Source organism: Eschrichtius robustus, chromosome 3 (genome assembly GCF_028021215.1).
Source record: "Eschrichtius robustus isolate mEscRob2 chromosome 3, mEscRob2.pri, whole genome shotgun sequence".
In the NCBI taxonomy this organism is placed as follows: domain Eukaryota; kingdom Metazoa; phylum Chordata; class Mammalia; order Artiodactyla; family Eschrichtiidae; genus Eschrichtius; species Eschrichtius robustus.
In genome coordinates, this window is record NC_090826.1 from 39,210,976 (window position 1) to 39,234,454 (window position 23,479).

The window sequence follows — 23,479 nt, forward strand, 5'->3', positions numbered from 1 at the left end:
TAGGCAGAGATGATACGGCCATGATAGGGAAGGATGAGACATCGGGCTGGGACCCAGCCTTAAGAAATGCCCTAATTAATATGGGGTCATGTGTATGCATATGGCTGATTCGCTTTGTTGTGCAACAGAAACTAACACGGTATTGTGAAGCAATTATACTCCAATAAAGATCTATTAAACGAACAAATTAATTAATTAATTATTTTTAAAAAAGAAATGCCCTAATTACATGGATGGAGAGTGGGTCCCCATCTGAACTGAAGGGACGATAAAGAAGCAGCACATACGGCCTTTATAACCTTACGATCTACAAGCATCAGGCATGCCTCACATTTCAGGGCCTTTGGAGTCATGTAACTGATTTTATTTCATCCTAACTGAAGCTGTTTTCTTCCCTTGTTACTAATTTTGCCATTGGTCTATTAAATATTTGGAGAAGCTGAGCTTTCAGCCTGAAAAGGAGCAGCCTCAGAGGGCTCTGTCTCCAGATCAGAGAGCGAAACTGTGCTCTGTGCCCTCTGAGCGCCGAGCTGGGGATGATGAGAGGAGACACACAGAGGCTGGGTTTGGTTCAGTGAGAGAAAGGCTTGTCTAAAAGAGCAGTCTAGTGATAGCAGAGATGACTCTGAAAGGTGCTCAGCTCCCCGTCACTAGAGGTGTGCAAGCAGGAGGTAGAGCACAGCAAGGGGCAGGGGAGGGATGAAGAGACTCAATGCCTAGTCCCTGGGGACCAGGAAGTGTGAGCTGAGGGTCAAGATGATCACCCACCAGTAGTTTTGTGATTTGAACAAGTCTCTTCATTTCTCTGAGCCTTCGTCTCCCAGTAATGCTGCACCAGATTGGTTGGAGCATAAAGCATCTGAATACCTTGTAGCTTTAGATACTTGGTAAGTGTTAGGAGCTCCCAGATCTGAACAAGGTGTCAAGTGTTTGAGCTGTACTGCCCTGTCCCAAACCGCTCCTTTTTCAGAACGGAAGCACCAGCAGGGTGGAGAGGGGTATGTTCTGCTGGCCACATGTTCACCACCTCTAACTCGGTCTAGAAGGAGCCACACCCAAACCATCGGGCCATTTCAGGCTTGGAGCTTTTATCTGAAAGGTCAGCCTTTGACCTTCAATATGAAAATAACTTTCAAAGGCTGCACGCAAAAGTTAAACAAAATGCAATTGCAATTTCACAGTTGGGAAAAGAAAAACATGGGTTTTTTTTTGCGGGGGGTGGTTTAAGGGAGGAAATACATCAAAGCATTCATTGGTGACCTGGGCTGAGTTTGTGATTTTTTTTTTTTTTTTTCTTCTCTTTCTGTTCTTTCCAGATTTTCTATAACAAGGAATGTTTGTTTGGGGTGGAGGGTAGGGGGCAGTGGGGAGAGACCTTGCAGTTTAAAAATAAAATAAAATGGGGCTTCCCTGGTGGCGCAGTGGTTGAGAATCTGCCTGCCAATGCATGGGACACGGGTTCGAGCCCTGGTCTGGGAAGATCCCACATGCCGCGGAGCAACTAAGCCCGTGAGCCACAACTACTGAGCCTGCGCGTCTGGAGCCTGTGCTCCACAACAAGAGAGGCCGCGACAGAGAGAGGCCCGCGCACCACGATGAAGAGTGGCCCCCACTTGCTGCAACTGGAGAAAGCCCTCGCACAGAAACGAAGACCCAACACAGCCAAAAATAATAAATATAAATAAATAAATAAATTAAAGAAACGTTTAAAAAAAAAAAAAATACTTTTAAAAAAAATAAAATAAAATGTGCATTAAAAAGGCAAAATCAAGTTACTTTTCCAAATTTTTACTGATGCCCTTAAATAGCCCAAAAGTTAACCCAGAGCCTTTCTTTGCCAAAGAATCCATCCCTGGCCAGGCAGCCCAGTCTGTCTATTATCTGGCTAACGGGGGGCTTCCCCCACCATAATCTTCTACAGAGGCCTCTCAGGTGCCAGGACACGCACAGCAAGCACCTGGGTCCTGCCCTCCAGCTCAGTCCATGGTGACAGAGAGGCATGTCCCAGCAGTGATGCTGCCACTTCTGGAAGGAATGCTTACTGTGGGCCAGGCACTGTACCAGGCGCCTCAGATCCATTGCTCATCTAATCCTCACGACAGTATGAGGTGAGTGCTATGTCCCTACTTTACTGACAAGAACGCTGAGGTTCAGAGAAGTTAAACTCGTTAAGTAAATGGATCCAGAACTTGAATCCACATCTATTTGATTCTAAAGCTCTTAAGTATACGTTACAATGCCTCCTCACATAAACAAAACAAAACCAAACAATACTAAAAAGCAATGAGCTCTGTGAAGGAGGTATACAGTTAGAACCCCACAGAAGGAGCCATTAAACACCCCTGGGGAAAGGAAGAATCAGGGAAGACTTCCAAGAAGAGGTGACATTTGAGTTGGGCTTTGAAAGATGAATAGGAATTTACCAGAATGACGTAGCACACAACCAGACAGAATGGATGTTCAGTAGATATTAATTTAATCAGCTAACAGAGATTTTAACTGAATTTACAGATGAAATAACATGATGTCTGGGATTTGCTTCATAATAAGCCTTTTCAAGGACAGGGAGTGTGGGGAGGGATGAAGGTATAAATGAGACAAGATTACCCATGTGGGGGCTTCCCTGGTGGCGCAGTGGTTGAGAATCTGCCTGCCAATGCAGGGGACACGGGTTCGAGCCCTGGTCTGGGAAGATCCCACATGCCACGGAGCAACTAGGCTTGTGAGCCACGACTACTGAGCCTGCGCGTCTGGAGCCTGTGCTCCGCAACGGGAGAGGCCGCGACAGTGAGAGGCCCGCGCACCGCGATGAAGAGTGGCCCCCACTTGCCGCAACTAGAGAAAGCCCTCGCACAGAAACGAAGACCCAACACAGCCAAAAATAAATAAATAAATAATAAATAAATAAATTAAAAAAAAAAAAAAGATTACCCATGTCAACAACTGTTGAAGTTGGTGATGGATTCCTGTCATTTATTATATGATCCTCTCTATTTTCATGTATATTTGAAAATGCCCACAATAAAATGACGGTAATGATCCATTTGTGCCCACTCTCCCCAAGGATCTTATGAAATAACTCAGTAAACATTTACTGAGCACCTGTGTACCCCCCCCACACACGGGGCCTGACGGAGGCACCAGTGACACACTGTCCCAGCAATGACCGGCTCACAGACAAATAGGGAGATGAGGCCAGGATTCAAACATGGGCAGATGGCAGGCAGCACCCAGATATGGTTCAAGGGGCTCTGTGAGTTCAGAAATAGGAGAGACCCCAGTCCGGGGCGGGCCGGGCGGTGGACCAGCAGATGCAGCCTCAGATAAAGTTTAACACACAGAAGTGTTACTGGTGGTGGGAGTCTACAGGGAGGGCATCTCGGGTTTATACAAAGGCTTAGGGGAGGGAAAGTAAGGATGGATGTGGAACACTTGGGGAGCTCAACAGGCCCTTAAGAGAGGTTGGAGGAGAGAGAATGGGGCCACATTTTTCGCTCGGATCTTAAACTAGCCTATTTTTTAGGATACTCCCTGGAAAACACGGGGGGGTGGGGGTGGGCACAGGACCATACTTGCTCCCTCTTCCCTCCCCGAAACTCTGTCCACACCCCCAGAGCACGGGGAGCCATCAAAGTGAGTGACGGCAGGCTAATCACGGCCACTTGGGTGTGAGGAGGGTCCCTTGTCTCTCTCTGAGGACCCCAGCATGGACAAGTGCAAGACAAAAGCGGTGCCTCCCCCTCCTCGCCTGCCACCGCCTTCATTAGCATCAGACAGAAAGCCTGCCAGCCATGATCCCCGCTCAGCCGCAGCAGCCGCAGCCGGGCAACTGGACCGGCAGCCCAGCTTTGGCGGAGCCCCAACCGAGCAGATGTGAACCCTGAAGGGGCCTGTGGCCAACCCTGGCCCCCCTCCTCAAAAAATAACCAAGCCAGGCAATCCCCACCCGGCTCTGCCCACCCCATAAGCCTCTCCTTGCATTGCCCCACGGAACCTGCTGCAGCCGCCAAAAAGCCAAAGGGAGTCCAGTAAGCGTATGATCCCTGAATGACAACTCCTAGGGCGATGGAACCTGAGGATCGTAGAGACATCAACTGCTACCCGTCATTAGACTCACGGAGTCGAATCTTAGCTCAGTTCAGGGCCATCACATCATGTCGCCCCTTGTTTGGACCGCTGCTCTAGAATGCGTCATTGCTCAACAACAGAATTGCAGCCTCAGGACCTAGAGTCTTGAGCGTGGAAGGCAGGTAGCAGGCATCATAGCTGTGAGGTCCCAGGAGGTCCTGGGAGAGATTGCCTGGGGGCTTGGGGCTGGGAGTGCCAGTGTCTGTCTGGATCCCACCTATTCAGGGGCAGTGGGGAGGGGGCGTGAGAGTGATGAGGAAGCCTGATAGCCCATTGAAGGCAGCAGCTCGCGGGGGAATGATGGAGAAGGGGCGGAGCGCCGAGAGAAGGAACTGGGGGCTGCCGGTGTGGGAACGGCCAGAGGGCAGAAGGCCTGGCCCCCGCCCCCCTCCCCCCGCCGAGATCCTGCAGAGCCTGGGACCCGGGAGCACCACAGGTCCCAGGCTGCTGGGGGTGAGCTGGGGAGGGCTGAGGACCCTGGGCTCCCGGGTCTCAGCTGGCTGGGCTGTCACCAGGCATGGGGTGGGAAAGGGTTTTCTACCCTGGTCCCGTAGCTCCACTGGGTCTCAGAAACGCAAGGGTCTTGCAGGGGGCAGGGGGTGGTGGCAGTTATGGGATAAGAAGGGGGTGGGGGCCAATTGGGGGAGGGGGTGTTATCTTCAGATCACCATCTGCAGAACTGAGACTGAGTCAGGAGAGATTGTGTCTCCCCCATAAGAGGGACTCACAAAATAACATATAATAAAACCTCCCCCCAACAATGTATGGGGGGGCAGCCCTCCTCTGATTGCTCCTCTGAGTGGTCTTACACTAACAGCCAGGGACTGGGGGGTGCCCCTCTCAGTAATCCCGGCAGTATTCAGGGGCTCATCTGTACTGGGGTGAGGGAACGGGTTCCCCAAACAGCCCGGGTCAGAATCCCAGCTGGGCTTCTCTCTCAGCCACTCGACCTTGGCCAAATCGCTTAACCTCTCTGACCTCGGAATTTCCTCATCTGGGAAATGGGAGTGACTGTCCTCTCACACCGGGTTCTTGGGAGGAGTCAGTGAGACGGCAGAGCTGAAAGCACAGCCCTTCGGTATAAACTGCAGACACTGAGCACAGGTGAGGCTAACCTTGGCGACCAACATCTTCTTCCCAAGCTCCCCAGGACTGGGGCCAGGGGACCCTTGGCCTCGCTCTACCAAAACCGGCTCTTCCCTGAGGAGATGGCAATTTAACAGGTCTACATTAAGGTTAATTCAAATTAAACAAAATTAAAAATTCAGTTATGCAGTTGCACTAGCCACATTTCAAGTGCCGGAGAGCTGCACGCTCTGATCGAGTGGCTTCCGTACTGGACAGGGCAGATAGAACATGCCCACCACCACGGAGTTCTGCTGGACCGCACTGGCCTAAGGGGGTGAGACAGCTCCAGGTTGGGGGTCAGGACAGCTGGGTTCTAGCTCCAGCTTAGCTCCTAGTTCATGCTGAGTTTAGACATTCCCTTTGCCTCTCGGAGCCTCAGTTTCCCCATATGGCAGCCTATCCCACACTCTGTGCAAGGCAGAGCAGAGTCAGTGCTTGATGAGGATCTCTTGGTTGATCCTATCGCCCTGCTGCCTTGGATCAGGCCCACGTGGAAACAGGCGGTGGGTGAAGCCCTGCTCATGTGGATGCTGAGGGAACCACCTGCCCACCCACAGGCTCTGGTGACTCCAGAAAACATCATCCTGGAGTCCCGAGCTTGTCAGGCCAGTCTCCCTGAGTCTCAGCGTCTCAGACAGTTGTCTCCCGGCCAGCAAAGCCAGAGCCAGGAGGCAGGCCATGCAGAGGGCCAGTGTGTATGTGTAAGCTCTCCGTGGGCTTACACAGGCCTGAGTCAAGCCTGAAGACCCCAAACTCATCCCTCCCAATGCAGAGAGAGGCCCAGGCAGGCAGGGCCTTGGACAGGAGGCGGCCTCAGGGGCTGGTCCAAAGGGGAGGGGAGGGGAGGCACGGAGAGCGGAGAGTCAGAACCTCGCTATCAGCACTGCCCGTCCTCCCCACTTCCTCTCTTCGAACGGATCACATCCTGTTATTGTGTGGACAGAGAAGGCCAGGAGCTGGGGAGGGAGGCAGGGCTTGGACCAAGCGAATGGGGAGAGAAAGGAGGAGCCAGAGGGAATATCCTGGTGGGCATGGGTAGCTCCAGCAGCCCAGCCCTGCCCCAGGTGGCCTGGACAAGAGCAGGGCCTCCAGGACGGAGGACCAGCATCCCTGGAGCAGCTTGCAACTGCCATTGAGAGAAGATGCTGGGGCTCGGGACAGGCTGTGCAAACCTGCAAAGGCACCTAGAAGGATGGAAATGACACCGTCTCTAGGAAGCCTTCCCCAGCCTCCTCCCAGGCTCCTTCAATTCAGCAAACATTTACTCTGGGCCTCCACTGCCAGAGCCAGGTCTCCCACACCCACTGGGCCTCTCTCTCACAGCACTTGCCTCCAGGGTTGTCATGCTCTGGATCTCTTCCCCTACATCCCACTTCCACCCAGCCTGCAAGGCCCCTGAGGACAGGGACAAGGAAGATCCCTTGCTGGCTCCCCAGCATTGCCCAGCATGGGGCAGGTCCAGAGGAATTCCTGCTGCTGTGAATGATTAATGTTCCCACTTCCCCTCTGCCCTCTTTCTCTCTTCTGCCATTCCAAATACAGCCCTATCCCAAACCCATTTCCAGCAATAGTAATAGTTCTTTCTACAAAACACAAGCACTTACATATATTATTGAAGTCCCATGACAGTCCTGTAAGATACGTGTTAATAACTTCATCTAACAGATGAGGAAACTGAGACTAAGAGAGATTAAGTGATTTACCCTAAGTCACACAGCAGGCACAAGAAGCGGCAGCCCTGGAACTTAACCCCAAAGGCCAGGCTCTTTCTGTGGCCCTGCTGCCTTTCCTGCTCAGTCCCATTCATGTCCTGGCCTCTCCCTCCCTGAGCTGACACCACATCAACTGTCCTCACTGCCCGCGAGCCTGTCCTCAAGCCGAGCGTGTAGCTATCGGCAAGCTCTCCAGCACCCACACTGATTGCTCATGGTCCTGGGCAGATTGCTGGACAAACCGAGCTGCTATCTGCCCCGAGCCTGGCACAGGCCCACCTGCTCTAAGAGCACCAACTACCTATTGGCTATTTCTTCTTCCTCTCCTGAGGGGCCCTGAGCACTGGCTCTGGATCAGACCTGAATTCAAATCCTGTGTAACCTTGGTGAAGCCCATACCCTCTCTGGGCCTCACTTCCTCCTCTGGACGATAGAGAGGGTGCCTGGGTGATCTTGACTGACTCCTGTCCTTACAGTCATGATGGCTGCGCCTCTACTGCTGGACACTGTGCCCAGCACCATGGCCCGTCCCCAGCAGTCTGGTCACACAGCCAGAGGGGGAGAGCTGGTCGCTGGGGAACAGTTAGTTGTTTTGCAAGCTGGGGAAAGGGGAGTGGGCAGCATGGGGAGGTAAGGCTGCTATGAGCGGACCAGATCATCAGCCTCCTGATCTTCATTATTCCTACCGTCACCCCAACCCGGATCCAGTACGAGAACCAGGCTAGGGGGGCCCAACCCAAGAAAACACATACCCCACCTCCCTATCCAACAACCAAAGCAGCCCAAGGTCCTCTGCCAGCCCAAGGGGGCAGAGCTGTCCGTCTGCCCCTGATCAGCCCATGACCATGGTTTTAGGCAGAGGGCATCTTTGCAGGAATGACCCAGTCTCCCACCCATCCATCCCTCTACCCTTTCATTCCACACTGGCCTCAACACCGAGCTGAGAGATTCCATGCAGGGGAACCTCTTCATTCAGCAAATGTTGAAAGGGCCCCATACCGGGTCTGACGCAGGGCGCTGGAGGCGAGGAGACAAATCAGGCACGGCCTCACCTTCAAGGAGCTCGTGTTTTAGTGGGAAAGCAGATAAGTGGACAAGCAGACAGAGAGTGAAGGAAGGCCTGTGGGGACACAAAGGAGGCAGCTGACCCCAGTGAGTCAGGACAGTCTCCTGATGCTGAAAACAACTTAACTAGATGAAAGGAGGGTGTGAACAGAGGATGGATAGAAACCAAAAGTGCAAAAACTGGACAGTTAAAAAAAATTGTAGCAGGAGCAGAAAGGCTAGTGCAATAGGAGCAGAGAGAACGAAGGGTGGGGTGGTGAGAAATGAGGCCGGAGAGACCATTTGGGAGAGGCCCTGTGGCCGCCCTTCCCCCTCACAGGCACAGCCTGTCCTGGGGGGGCAGGAGGCCCGGCCCTGCCCTGCCTGCCACTGTCCATGGGATGTGTGGCCCTGGGAAGATCCCTCTCCTCTCTGGCCTCAGTCTCCCCATCTGGAGATGGGGCACCAGCCAGCCTGGGCAGTTGATAGCCTCGTAGTCTCTGCCTGGTGGCCACAGAGCTGACGGGCTCTTCCTGAGCTCTCTGGACATGGACTGCCTCGTTCTCTCCTGAGAAAGGTCCTTCTGGAAATGGGTGCTCCTTCCTTCCGATTCTGTGTCCACGACAGTCAGACTGTTGCCTCCGCCCCTCCCCTGCTGCTGTTCTCACCAATGCCACCAGCGACTTCCACGTTGCCAAATCCAGTCAGCACTCTCAGACCTTTTCTTGCTTGCCCTCTCGGCTGCCTTGGGCTTGGCTAACCACTTCCCCAAACACCCTTTGGCCTTAGCCTCTGACACACCACACTCACACTCCCAGGAGTTCTCCTACTCCTCTGACTGCCCTGCCCTGTCTCTCATGTCCCTTCACCATGCTGCTCCCACCACCAGCGCCAAGACCTGCAGCCCACTCCCACTGGTCTCCCCATCCCATGACTGAGTTTCACCATCTCTCTGCCCAGGGACCTCCTTGCTCTGGGCTGGCGAGAGGCACACTTGGCGTCTTTCAAAAGCCGAGGAGCTTCCCTACAGGCCAGAGCAGTATCCCCATGCCCTGTTGTGCCTTTGCCCTCCTAGCAACGGTTGGAAGCACCCCCGGAACAGGGGTGGCCAAGATCAGAGCCTGGCAGGATGAGCAAGGCTCACCCCAAAAGAGCCAAAGTTATCTGTGGGCCCCTTGAGCTCCCCCCTTGGCACATCTTTTTCCCTTAATACTAACCACCTTCTAACCTACTATACAATCAACATATTCATATGGCCGTGTGTGTCTGTGGGTTACCGTCTCCCTCCTAGAATTTGAGCGACACAAAAACAGGGATCTTGGTTTTCTTCACTGCTAGATCCTAGTACCTAGAACAATACCTGGCCCAATAGGGGCTCAATAAATATTTGCTAAATGAACGAAAGAAAGAAGGATTGGTACTTCGTTGGAAGCGCCTACCTGACCTACTGAGGTTCCCGAAGATCCAACAGTCTGCATGCAGAGGCCTCACCGGCATCCAGAGTCCCTGCCTCTGAACGGCGGCTCTCTGCCTGAGCCTCCACTCACTGCTCCCAAAGCCTCAGCCTCTGTCGCTGAGCCCCACGTAAGACCCGCACCCCCAATCCTCAAGAGCAGCCTCCACTGAGTCACTGGGGAGCCTGGGACCATCCTCTGGTGAGAACTTAATCTGTCCTGAACCTATAATAAAAGCCACTGCCCCAGCCACGGAGCTGAACCCGACACGCAGAGAAGACTCTCTGGCCTGAGGCCCCGTGCCCAAAGTGTGCGTGCACAGCACTGAGAAGAGGCCCCCTTCCGTGAGGCCTGGCAGAGGGAAAAGAACGGAAACCCTAAGCGGGGAGCCTCAGGGTAGAAGGTGGGAGCCCACCCCGGGAGAACCCATTATCACGGGAGACAGGTTCGTGCCATGCCTTTCCTTTAAAGTCCCAACTCTCAGTCCTAGGGGTGCAACATGCAAGCACAGAGTCTAGGCCCCTTTGTAAAATTTTTATTTAGAAATCTTCCCAATATATCCTTATATATATACACACATCATCACCACATTGGTTTTGTCGTTAAAGAGTCACACGCCCACAGTGTTGGCCTCTGGGCTGTACAAAGGTCAAGGTACCTGGAGCGGTTACTCCTCTTCTGCAGAAAAATGCAGAGACCAACGCAATGCATCACGTACAGTACAACATTGACGGAAAGTGCTGGGCCCGCCCGCAGGAACGATGCGCTATGTACATGGGCTGGGGGGCAAGCCTTCGGCGGGGGCCACGTACCATTGACATCACAAGTACGACACGACCACCCCCAAAGGCCAAGACAGGTGTCGGCTGACTACCGATGCTGTGCCCTTTGTTTTGCTTTCGGAAAAGGATAAAGGTTGTACCATCTTGTCGTTTGCCACTACAAATAAAAGAATACGAATTTGTCTTAAAAGACGTGATTCCCTCCAGTCATTAACAATCATCTTTGTCCTCCTCCTGTTTTTTTACCTTTACATTTTTTCCTTTTTGTACAGATATTATTCTTGGATGGAGAATGTTCATGGGTGAAGAGGAGGCAGAGGAAGGAGAACAGTATGGTGGGGGGAGGTGCTGGAAAGGAAAGTGAAAATTATGGATCTTTTCTAGTTCTTAACAAAGACACGAAGCTTTGCCCACCCCTACCCAAGCCTGTCTTGGGTAGCTGTTGTAGTTTTTACATATTCTGCCTCTGTTCCCATCTCTTTTCTAGTCTCCCTCCTGTGCCTTGCTTTGGAATGAGACTGAAATGAGGTCAATCTGGAGAGATAAGGATAACCTAGATAACTCAGGCTAAAGTGGTTTAGAACCTAAATTACCCAAATGCTATGGAGACAGGCAGATTGGCCCACTGCCTAGGTCCCAGACTCAGGGTGGGAAACCCCACTGCAGGAATGATAGTGAGGGGGACAGAGTTCCGTACAGCCTCAAAATGCTTCTACTTTCATGATTCCATTCAGTCCACACCACTGCCCTAGGACACAGGCCAAGCCAGGGTATTTACGAGAAATTGACCTTCAGAGAGAGAACTTTTCCAGGTCACACTGCAAGTCTGAGAGAAGAGGAAGCCAGAAGCTGGAGTTCCTCATAGAATGTGTGATCCATCTCCTAAAACCCATCCACCTATGCTCACTGTCGCCACTTTTCACTCCCAGGTCAAATTAATCCACCGGAAGCAAACACAGCCTTAGGACCTAGAATAGGTGCTCCATCTTTAGACAGATGGGATTTTTCACAGGAGCTTCCAAGTATCAGAAAGGAATGAATCCTAATGTTCATCAAAATATGACTGGGGGGGGGGCGGCGCTGAAATGGGACAGAGAGAGTGCTACAAGGGTTAACCATGTTGCTCCCACCCCCACAAACTGGACCTCTCACAACTTAAAAGGAAGGGGAGGAGAGCAGGGATCATTCCCCATGGGCATGTGGCTGTCCCCAAGGTCCTGCCATGGTGAGGGTGAGCCCCCAGGCTGGAGCCCATAATGTGTGAGGGTCTTTCCCGACAGCGGCAGCGCTGGTTCTTCCACATTGCTATGGACAGGGCAAAGTCAGAGCATTGTTTTCCCTCTGACCTCAAAGGCAGAGCCTGGTCAGAGCCGGCTGGGGTGACGTGAGGGCACAATGACAGGTATGTAGGACTTGTGTGCAGTTTGTTCCAGGGGCTTGGGATGTGGGTCACAGGCAGGCCTCGCCTTAAGAAAACCATGTCCCACCATCTGGATTGACACGGGAGGTCAATGAGGGGGCAGCAGTCCACTCTACAAAAGGATTCTCCACTTTACCAAGGGACTTGTGGCAGTATTTCTTTAAAAGGTGAAGATAAGGATTTGATTTACAAAAACGTCATGTACAACTTTTGGCGGGGAGCACTCCTACTGCGTCACGCCAGCCTCCCATACACACCCTTAAGGACCAAAATTTGTGCACTCAGGGATGCCGAAGGTTCTGCTAAGTGAACGTCAATGTGTTTGGGTCTCTGCCAGGGCCTGGTCTCTCACTGGGCTCCCCGGGCCCTAGAAGTGGGGCTAGATCCTGGGTCATATCAAGACCTAGAGATCCCACAAATACCTGAAGTCAAGCAAAATCCCACATGCCAGGAATTCATAGGACAGAGTTTGTTGTCGATTCAGTTTCAGGACACAGACCAGACCGTCAGCAAACAGACATCCTGCAGCAGGGAGGCCCCTCTGAGGAGCTAGGAGAACGCAAGACGGGGCCGCACGTCTACTCTCAGCACCCACACACACCGATCAGCACACTGGCATCTGCTCCCTGCATGAACCGCGACGTGTCGCTGAGGACGCAGGCAGGTAGCTCTGAGACACCACCACGATTTGAAGCCCACGTGCCCCAAATAGCTCTTGCTCAATTTCACTCTCATCATTTCTCCTTTGTCTGCCTTCGAACAAAGCTCACAGGGCACGCCCACAGCCGCAGACTCAGTCCCCACAGCCACAAGGATGAGGAAGGCAAGTCTCAGTGGGGAGAAAGCAGAGCTTCGATCCCCAGGGCAAGAAGTAAGGGCTTCTGGGTTTCTGACCCTCTGGCCCAGCTAGTCGAGAGCAGGCTGTCCACTGGCTGTCTTCTTCAACCAGGCCCTGAAGAAGGCACCTCGAGGCTTGTGACTCTCTGCAGCACTGGCAAGCTGGATGGACCAACAGGGGCCTGGGTGAAGATGGGGCTCAAGAAATGGGCAGCTATTGGGTACCTATATATTTGGACAGTGTGGCCACAAAAGCCACCCCAGCCAGCTTGGGAGGGGCTAAAGGCAAGGCAGAGGCTGCCGGACGCCTCAGGAGAGAGCTGACGACCCCAGGTCTCAGCCAAGACAGGGCTCCCATGCGCCAGGCCAAAAGCAATGCCACTCCAGCCTCTTACTTGAGAAGTCTTAGGGATTTGGAAACGGGGGAAGACCGTGCCATCTTCATAAAAAGTACCTACCACTTTGCTCCATTTTTCTGTTCTCCTACTGAGGCAGGAAACAGGAAAGCCAGCCCCAGAGGCAGCTGGGACTTCCCACAGTTCAGACATCAAGGAAAGCTCATCAAAAGTCTATGCCCTGCTTCAGAGCTGCCCAGTCCTCACCCCACCTGCCCTAAAGCCCATGGTGCCCGTGGCCTGAGGGCACACTCCTGGCTGGTCCTGGGTGGCCCCAGACCCATCACCGAGGGCCGGCTCCATCCGCGGCGGGCAGCACGGCAGGATGGAGGCTGCGGGCCGTGTGCTTGGGTGCCGGCTCTTCCGTGTAGCTGTCCGGGCTGGCTGCCCCGTCCAGGGAGCTGCCACAGCTGGAGTTCGGGGACAGCACGTCCTGCAGGAGGTCATCTGGAGGTGCAGCGCCCCCTCCGCCACCACCCCCTCCACCAGCCCCCATCGCAGGGTCCTTGCCAGGTTTGGCCCGCTGGCTGCCCTCCTCCTCCTGGTCACTGAGCAGCTTGGCCAGGAAGTTGATGTACTTCATGGCCAGGCGGAGGATCTCATTCTTGCTGAGCTTCTTGTCTGGGGGATGCGTGGGGATCAGCTTGCGGAGCTCAGCGAAGGCCCCGTTCACATTCTGCTGCCGCCATCGCTCCCGGCTGTTGGTGAAGATGCGCCGCACGACTTTGGTGTGGGGACCTGGAGGTAGGAGGACAAGGGTTAGGACAGTGGGTCGGGGATCCCCTAGGGCGTCTTCTCCTGTGGGGAAGCAGAGAAGCCATCCACCTGGAAATTTGGAAAACCCAGAATGCCCTCTTTCCTTTTACTCGGAAAACTCTTTACTTGTCCTTCAAAACCCTGTTTATCTGTTTCCTCCTCTCTGAGAACTTCCCTCAACCCCTCCAGACAGATCTAACCAACCACCATGGCCCTATAATCCTGTAATCTCCATCACTCTTGATCATCACTGTATGTTTCCATGTTTGTCCCCCTCTCTGAGCTGTGAGACATTTGAGGACAGGAACCATATATTATTCATTCATTCATTCATTCACTTGTGCTAAGAGGCCATATGGCACTAGTTAGAAAGATTAAACTCTGGAGCCAGACTTTCTGGGTTCAATTCCTGACTATTACTCCCTAGATAGTAACTCTGGGCAAATTACCTGAACTCTCTGTGCCTTAGCTTCATCACCTGTAAAATGGAGATAATACTAGTAACTCAAGTCATAAGATTGTCTTGTGGATCTAACAACTAATACAGTTAAAGTACTTAAGATAATACCTGGCTCTGATGAAACATTCAATAAATGTTAGCTATTATTATCCATTCATCAATTATTTACTGACAACCGGCACTGTGCTAGGCATTAAGGAATAAGGGTACACAGAGTCCCTGCCCTCGTGGAGCTTACATGTTAATGGGGATGACAGATGATGAACAATCAGCAAACAAATAACAAACAAACAGGAAGCTGAATGTAAATGAAAGATGGAAAGGAGCTGCCATGTTTACCTGAGGTGGTTGGGGACAGCCTTTCGGAGGAGGTGACATCTATAAGGGAAGAACTTAAGGCTAAAGAAGAGCCAGCCAGACACAGGAAGGGAAGTTGGAAGGGCATGTGCACATGCCCTGAGCTGGAAAATGGCTGAAGCCAGCCCGGCTAGATTAGTGTGGGTAAGATCAGAGTAGGCTGAGTCCAGATCCCATAGGGCCCTGCGGTAAGATGTGGGGATTTTATTCTAAGGGTGATGGAAGCACAGAGTAGGTAGGAGCTTAATAAATATTTGCTGACTAACTGATCATGCTGGCAGGTACGGAATGGAGGAGAGAGCAGAGAGTGGTGGGGAAATGACCTACCCTGCGGGCTCTCTCCCCCAGGAGAGGAGTGGAGAGACAGCCACGCACAGGCATGGCCTGAGGCTCTAGGCAGGCGTCTGAGGGCTGCCTCCGTCTCCCCGTGTCTACAGTGCACTGATCACAGACTAGAACAGTATTCACTAGCGCTCGTGTACTAAGACTTGCAGAGCAGGGGCAGAAACCAGCGTGCATGTATCGAGCACCTACAGTATACAAAGCACTGCACTAAATGTCCAAGCGTGACCTGGGATTCCCAAAGCCAGGAAAGGCAGAGGAGCGCCTCGCTAGCGCTCCCAGGCTCCTGGGCTGAGGCGGCCGCTTCCTTCCGCAACCCTGAGGCACAGAGCCAGCTCCTGGCAGTCCTCAGGAAGCTCTGAGCACTGAAGGAACTGCCAGTACTGGGATGGTTGCTTGCCCTCTTCTGATGACCCTGGAACTGGATCTCAGAACGTGGAAAGCTGGGTAGGAGAGAAGACATCACCTAAGACCCATTGCTCATTTCACAGCTAGGGAGACCGCGGCCAGGACGGAGGCAGACCTTGCCTCTGCAACCCAGCTCATCTATGCCGACACTTCCCACTTGATCATCTCTGTCTTACACATACACACACCAGTCTTACACACACATACACACACACCACGTTTCCCCCAGGGAGAATCACTCATCCTCTGCCCACAGTGCCTCAGAGCTATCTTTCCAAACCCCAGCAGGCCCCAGCCCAGCTGACTCTTTGCCAAAGGCCAGACCCAGGCTGGGAAAAACACAGCACACCTGCTGGGCAGTCCTACCCTGGGCGCCTCAGAGGAAAGAACTTGCTGTTCTCCGGCCTCCAGGACAGACAGAGGGGAGTCCCTCAGCTGTGCCATCAGGAGGACCACTGCTCTGTGGCTGAAGCTGGCTGATCTTGAGGGAGCTCCTAGGTGGGGAGAGAGGCATTATGGCTGCTGTCACAGCTAGAGCTACACAGACTCCAGAAGCCGTGCCTACCCCAAGCCAGGCCCTAAAACCACTTTACCCCACTGTGCTCCTTCAACAACCTGTGAGGAAGCTATTATTCTCCCTACGTTACAAATGAGAAAACCGAGGCCCAGAAAAGTTCAGCAACAGGAATGCACATCGAGTCCTGGCTTTAGACCTTGTGTTAGCTCCACTTTTATGGACTCCTTTCGGTTAAATCTCTGATTTCAAAATCCTGTGGACATATCCTGCACACCTCCACCCTTCCCTTCACCTCCATTTCTGTCTATTCCTCTCTGGTCTTTTCCAGAGAACCACCCACCTCTCCACACCTTCCTCTTTCCTGAGTCTGTACCTCCCTCCAGGTCCTCTGTCTCATGCTGGCAGGGCACAGAGTAGGTGCTTGGTAAATATTGGCATCATTTATGGGTAATCGCCTCTCTACACTCCTGCACTCCCCCCAAACCCTCACCCCTTGCCCCTTCCTCTGTGCCTGATTTCTGTTGTCTCTGACCTTTGTAGAAAATGCCTCTTCCCTGGGGAACTTCAGGGCTGGTCTTGCCTACTTCCTGTTTGGTACACCCACCTCCTGCCTCTAACCTAGCAGCACTGACACTCCAACACCCTTCCCTCCTGGCCCTACACCCCTGTGCCCCAGGCTGGCTGGGTCTTTTGAGATCTGTTCCTTGTCCAGATGCTAGCTTGCCTCCTCTCCAGAACACCACAGAGGGATCCCCTCCAGAAGCCCCAGCTCAATACACATCCCTCCCACCAGCAACTTGCAGAAATCCCAGTCTGGCTCCAAGGCCTCCGGTGTGCACCAGGAGCTCCAGGAAGTCCCTCAGCTCTGAAGAGCCGCTCTCCTGCCCCCTGGTGCTGGGCCCCATCTACTACATCTAGTCAACCTTGGGAAGAGGGAGGGGGTCCTCCAAATTTCCCACTCATCCAACTCCTTCCCCCAAGTTCGGGGCCAAAGACTACTCAGGTAGTTCACATTAAAAGTGCTGAGGCCTTTGGGGTTGGGGGGGGGAGGGAGGGAGCAGGGTAGAATCTATGATGTCAGGAAGGGAACCCCGAGTCTGAGCTCAGAGTGTGGAAAAGGGGACAAGAGGGCCCCACTTTGCAGGGACCTGGGACAAGACCCTAAAAGGTGCAATTCCAGGCAGGGAGAAGACTTCAGACTCCAAAGAGGACTTGGGAGGAGATACAGAGAATCCCTGGAGGCTGGTGCTTAGAAACACTGTGTGTTTCTGCCCTCCAGGGGGATCCTTACCAACTGTAGGAATGGAGCTAGAGTGGGGACTACAATTGACGTGGAGGTTTGGGCTAAGCGCCACAGCGTGTCCTCACTCCCATGCACTCTCTTCCCAGGACTATGAGTGTGGCAACCCCCAGCCCCACCCTTGACCTCCTCTAGTCCCAGGTTAATAGGGAGAGGACTTCGACAGCTTCTCTTGGCTCCAAGAGAGCTGCCCATCTATGTGAGACACCTAGGGAGTAGTCCCCGATGATCCCTCCTTCAGGGTTCTAACAGCTTGAGGGAGTGAGTACACAAGTGGGGCGGGGGGGTAGACTCACCATCAGTAATCTCCATCTCATAAGGGGAGGGTCTCCTCTTCACTCGGTTGTTGGTGGCAAACATAGGGAAGGCATCTGGCTCCCCAAAGAACCCACTGTGGGAGGGAGCAGGCAGATCGCAAGATCACATGTGGGTGGAGGGGAGAGAGAGGCTCCATACAGATCCTCCCCACATGTTCTTGAGCCCCCGCCCCAAAAAACAAGGGCAACCCTGGTCCCTTCACATCGGAACTGGGGATAGAAGGAGCATGAAACACACACACAACACCCACAGCCTCTCTCTGTGGTGAGACAAACAAGGGGAGGGTGGCCACACACCCCTACACACACACACTCAGACACACACAAACACACACACACAGAATTAATGGTGAACACAGGGAGCAAACACAAAAATGAACATACACCCCCCACATACAAGTGCACAATCCATAGACACCTCCGCTCCCAAACAGGTGCTCACACAGGCAGACACGGCCTTCACACCTGGGAGTGTGCAATTCCTGCACCACATAAGGGCACCCTGTCCCTTACCCCCAACTTCACCCCACCTTCACTCCAGCCCCATGGGGCCCATGGACAGACAACAGACAGGAAACCCTGACTCAGCCCCACTGACATGCCCCCCCATCACCCACTCGACTCTCCGTAGCTTCTTCCTCCAGTGTCCCACAGACTCACCGACTGCCCCCCACTGTCTCTCCCTGCCTCATCTTCCTGTCCCCACCCCAACCGTGCCTCCTGCTCTCCACCACCTCAGTGGCCCCAGCAGGGAAATGGATACCCTCACACCAAAGGGAGCACAGGTCCTGGCCAGAGATCGCAGCTAGGGGCAGAGGAGCTCCGGAGAGGAGGGAGGGATCCATTCCCCAGGCGGGCCCTGGCGGGGAGATTCAGAGGAGGCAGCCCTCTTGCAAGCACCCTCAGATGCACATCTCTTACCTGTCCACCGAGGGCTGCAGCTTCCAGAAGAATTTCACAGCGGAGCGCATTCAGACACACTCCTTCCTGGTACTCACACTCAGACTCCTCCTGTCCACCCCACCACCACCACCACCACCACCAGGCAGCGCCCCGCGCTTCTGCTCACAGCCAGCCGCGTGCCGGTACTCCCCCTCTTCGGCTTCCAAGCTCCCAGCACGCCGCGTTAACAAGGCACCTGCACATTGCCCCCCGCGTGCGCACACATACACACACACACTAGCAGAGGGCTCGTTCCTCACTTGCACGGGGGCTCCAGCCAGACTTTTCCGACCCCGGGTGTAAAACGTCCCCCTCTCCCCCTCTCTCCGCGCGCTCAGCCGCACCGCCCCGCCGGGAGGAGGGCAGCCGGCTCCCGACGTGCGGAAGAGGAGCCCCGGCGCCCATGCCTCCTGCCCACCCGCCCCTCCCGCCGGCCCTGACCTGCCGAGAGAAGCCAGCGGCTGGCTGAGGCTGTAGAGCAGCGCGCGGCCGGGGGCGACGGGGGCCGCCAGCGCGGGCGGGCTCAACTGCACCATGCGGCCGTCACCGGGCAGCTCTGCGGGGGCCGAGGCGGGCGCGGGCCCAGGAGGTCTGCACAGCTCGGTGGTGGGTACCCGATGGCGCGCTTCGGCAGCCGCCGCGTCGCGGCCCTTTAAGTCTCGCGCGGCGCCGCCCCCACCGGCGGGGCCGCCCCCCGGGCCGCCGCCGCGCGCGCCCAGCTCGATGACCGGGGGCTCCGCCGGGGCCGCGCGGCTCGTCTCCTTGGCGACGCCGTTCAGCAGGACCAGGTGCGGGGGGGCCATGCGGGCCTCGGCCGCGTCCCGTCCCTCTAGCGCGGGGTCACTGCGTGCCGCCTCGCTCGGCGGCCGCTCCGTCATCCTGCGGGCAGACAGACAAGCGGACACCTGCTCTGACCACCGCCCCCAGCCCATCCACGTGGGGTGGGATCGGAGCGGGGGGTGGGGGAGGGGGTGAAAGGCAGAGAGAAACTCACGCACCGAAACGTGAGAGGAAGCGGACAAACTTAGCGCCACGTGGACACACACCCGCCCGCAGTGTGGGGCGGGAGGGAAAGGGGGCCTCTGGTTTGGGAGAAGAGAGGAGGGTGCCCGGGAGACAGAGACTGAGGGCCAAAAGGACAGAGGTGGAGAAGGACGACAAAGACATTGGATGAAAAGGAATACAGCCAGCGAAAGAAAAACAGAGGGGGGAAAAGGAGGAAGGAAATGTAGAAAGAGGCGAGAAAGAAATATCACCCCGTGCCCCTTCTCAGGCCGCAAGGGAAGAGGAGGGAACAAATCCCCGACCGTGTTCTTCCCGCCCCCCTTTTGGTTTTGGCGGGGAACCTGTCGCGCGGAGGTGGGGTGCTTTTCGAACCTCCCTTGCCTTTCAGCAATACCTGCCCCCAGCCTACTGCCACAAACATACACCCAGAAACCTGGTGCGGGGTGGGGGGGTGCAAGAGGGATCAGAGCTGGCAGAGAATTATCCGGAGGAGCCAGCTCTCCCTTTCAACACATATTCACCCCTGCGGGGGCGTCCGCCTACACTCAGCGAATCCACCTGTATTCTGTGTAGCCGCCGGAAACCCCAGTGGCCCTTTACTTTTACTCCTCCCGGGACTGGAGATGGGACATAAGGAAGGGAAGACGATGATCCCGGCCATACCGTCTCGCACACTATACCCCCCTTCTGCTCAGCTGGACTCAAAAGTGAGGTGGGGGCTAGAAGGGAAGCCTGCCTGAGGCAGTGTGAAGCCCCGACGTTCAAAGGGTGCTCCTGAGGCCACTGGGGTCTGGGCTCCCATCCAGGAGTGTGGGGCGAAGGGGTGTCATGATGGCTGCTGAACTCCTCCAGCACTCCCCCATCCCCCTCTCCTACCTCGGTGTTGTCCTCTGGGAAATGGGAGGAGTACCTCATATATGCATTTAAAAGCACTGTGCAAATGCTCAAGTAAACATTATGGACTGGGAGACTGGGCCCGCAAGGAGACTACCTTGCCCAAGGTCACACTCGCCTGTTTGCCACTGAGCAGGACTAGCACTCCAGTCTCGCTCTGTCTTTGTTATCCTCCCATATACACCCTCTCATATATCCTGCCCCCCCCACCAGCCAAGGACAGTCCTCTCCTCCTCAACCATACTCCTGGGTGACCGCAGGCCGAGGCTCCACTTCCCACTACCGCTCCCTCCAGTTCTTCCATAACCCGCCACACACACACACCCCACCCCCGCAAGAATGAAAACAGAAAAACTATGAGACTCTGGGTCCAGAGTGTGGAAATGCTTGTGAGTTTTAATACAACAATAAAAATATAACCAACTCAACAGGCTTCATAAGATGTTCAAAATAAGGTTTCTGCTGTCGGAATTATATAATTGGGGTATTTTGTAGCAGAAAACAAATACACAAAAATCCAACTCAGCATCAAGCAGAGTCCATCTGATCATTCCTGGCAGCCATTCTGCCACTGCACCACTCTGGACTGGAGTCAGCCTGGGAACCATCCTCCCACCCCAGAAGAGAGACCAGACCTTCTGAAACCTCCTCAGGAGCTCAGCTCAATTGCCACCGGACACACAGCTGATGGAGAATCACCATTCAGATTAAGCTACGGCCCTAGCTCTGCCAGCCCCATGGGCAGGGCCCCAAAACGACAAAATTCCCCCAGACCTGGTGTACCCTGGCTGCAAAGGCAGTAGGTCCGCAACACTTCACTGGAAACGAGTTTATGATCATGGTGGAAACAATAGGTCTGTATCCACAGAACGGGACCGACCGTCAAGACACTGCAGCCACTAGAAATGCACCAGAGGTATACCATTGGAGACTTCCTGGCTCCCCTGCAACAGTGAAATGCATTAGAAATATACTGTCCTCTGGCAAAACATACAAGCCCCAGGGAGCTGGCTCCCTACCTTACTGTCCCCAGGCACCGTTGTGCGCCCAGTGACACGTGCTTAAGTCCCAGCTTCTAACCGAGTGACAAACGGTTCACTCAGCAATTGCCAGAATGAGCTCAAGCTCTCCATATGACACATTTGTACCTTCTGATTAATTCCGAGACTCTGAGTAGGAGCAGATCCCAGAGGGGCAAGGGGAGCACGTATTTCAGATGAGTTGACTCTGGCCCCAAATGCCCTCTCCAGACGCCTATAAATATCTATATCTCTGAGCCCCCCCCCAAAACCTATGATTGGCCCCCAGGGGTCTGTGGTCAGCCTCTCCCCGCCCCTCCCAGGACCTCAGGAAAACCCTGCCAGTTCCTCTGCAACCAGGATCACCCAGGCCAGAGGTCCAGGCTCTCGAGGAAGCTGCCAGAGAACTCACAAGCACTTTCGGTGGTCGGTGACTAAACCCCATCACTTGGCTTTGGTTAAGATTATTAAAAGGAAAGCCTGAGTGACGTTTATTTGTTTTTATTAGGGAAAATGAAGAAGGAGGTGAGAAGATTTCAGATTTCGAACCGAACAGCACTAGACTATTGGACCATTACAACTCCTCTTTGTGCAACCAAGACCCAGCTCGAAGCCCCCTACACCGGCTCATCTCCTGTTGCCAGACAGCCAGCCCGATCACTTCCATGTGTGTCTGAACAAGACAGGGGAACCCGAGAGCTCCTGGGGGGGCAGGCACCTGGTCTCCCGCAGCTCCCAATTCCCAGCAAGGAAAATTTCTTATGTGAAAACAGCCTCCGCCATGCCCCGGCTAGAGCCACCGCCTTAAACACAGCCTCTGGCCCCTGATACTACATCCACACCCGCATGACCCCCTGGGGGAGCCCCAAGCCTGCACGCAAACCAAAATCGCCCATGAACAGAACCACTTTCCCGCTGCTACTGGAGTGGAGGGGTGTTTGAACGCGGCCCCACCCTAGGCCTTAGGCCCCAGCCTGGGCCCACCCAAGTTGGGACTGCGTTAGCCAGGATGGCTGCGGCCTTCTTCCTGCCAGAGCCCCGGGCGCACACAGCTTGCGCTATCCGGATATAGCCGTCCCAAAGTTATGAGCCTTGTGAAACGTCCACAGAACCAGGACAGAGGGGGACTTTGGGGTCGGGGTGGGGGGACTAAGTCCAACTAGCTGTTTTCACCCAGGGTCAGGAAAGGACCCTGCTGGAAGCCACAGTGGCACAGAGGCCACAGTCAATGGCAGAGTCAGATCCCGGATTCCCAGCTCTGGGTTCGTCCTCCCCTACTCCTCCCCAATCTGAAACTGGACTGTCCTCTGTCCCAAGCTTTCCCCACCTCAGGCCAGATTCCCAAGGCCTTCCTGGTGACTGTTTCCACCAGTACTATTCCCCAAAAACTCACCTGGGGCATATTTAGAGAGAGCGGCCCCTCTGAATAGGATCTCCACTCCTCCTCCGGCGAGAGAGGGGCGGGAGCCGAGGTCCAGGTTGTGGAAAGGGGTCTTTGCTTTCCCCCTCTCTCACTGAGAGACCAGCAGTTAGGCCGCGGTGTGGTCCTGGGCGGTCTGCCGCGCCCAAAGCGAGTTTCCAGGAAAGATGGGGGTGGAGAGAAAGAGGGAGGGCGAGAGGGAGGGAGAGAGAGAAATGGGGGTCAATGGCTGGGAATTACCTCATGTCCTCGCCAACCCGCCCCGGGAATCGCCAGCAGCTTTCCGCCCCCAACCTGCAGGTGTTTGAAGCCTCCCCCGCACCCCCATAAAAAAGAACCCTACACCTGACCAATCAGGAATAACTATCTAGTCCAACAACAACAACCCCGCCGCAGACTGCCCGGAACGTTATCGGACCCTCCAACCGGGATGTCTGGTTCAGTGTGGCCGTTTGTTTTCTAAGCAGACTCGTCTACGCCGTTGGCTCGGGAACCGAAGTCAGGCCGGAGCTGTGGCCACAGCGCGGAGTCGTCCGCAGCCTGGCATGGGTGGGTAGCGGGGTGTGTGTCCGGAAAGGGGGATCCAATCTTCAGACCCTGGTCGGTGGGACAGAACCTCTGAGGACCCCATTCTCTTCATGACTCTCACCTGCCCACCTCCAACCCAAAGCGAAACCAGAACCCAATTCCAAAGGCTACTTTCCCGAAGGGATACAGTCTGAACGGCGCAGATCTGAGAGAAAGGGGTGGGTTGGGGGATATCTGATGTATCCCGGTCCCTTTTTTTCTTCCTATAGATTAAGGGGGGAAAAAAAAGAAGAGGGAGAGGAGGAAAAGAAAGA

The 23,479-nt window shown here is 54.5% G+C and overlaps 1 protein-coding gene across 1 annotated transcript; it reads right to left on the reverse strand.

The window, feature by feature from the left end:
* Positions 1-11,319: 11,319 nt before the first annotated feature.
* TAL1 (TAL bHLH transcription factor 1, erythroid differentiation factor) lies at positions 11,320-23,190 on the reverse strand. Its single transcript, XM_068537951.1, has 5 exons — positions 23,056-23,190; positions 22,611-22,773; positions 18,741-19,178; positions 17,337-17,431; positions 11,320-13,638 (listed from the first exon to the last, which is right to left on the reverse strand). The coding sequence occupies exons 3-5, from the start codon at positions 19,175-19,177 to the stop codon at positions 13,184-13,186; spliced, it is 987 nt and encodes a 328-aa protein (XP_068394052.1). The 5' UTR covers position 19,178; positions 22,611-22,773; positions 23,056-23,190; the 3' UTR covers positions 11,320-13,183.
* Between the last annotated feature and the right edge of the window lie 289 nt (positions 23,191-23,479).

Coding starts and splice junctions, on each gene's coding strand:
- TAL1 (XM_068537951.1), bottom strand. CDS start 19,177: ATGACGGAGCGGCCGCCGAGCGAGGCGGCACGCAGTGACCCCGCGCTA. Junction 17,432..18,740: donor CCGCTGGCTTCTCTCGGCAG/GTCAGGGCCGGC, acceptor TCCCTCCCACAG/TGGGTTCTTTGGGGAGCCAG. Junction 13,639..17,336: donor TGAGATGGAGATTACTGATG/GTGAGTCTACCC, acceptor TCCTACCTCCAG/GTCCCCACACCAAAGTCGTG.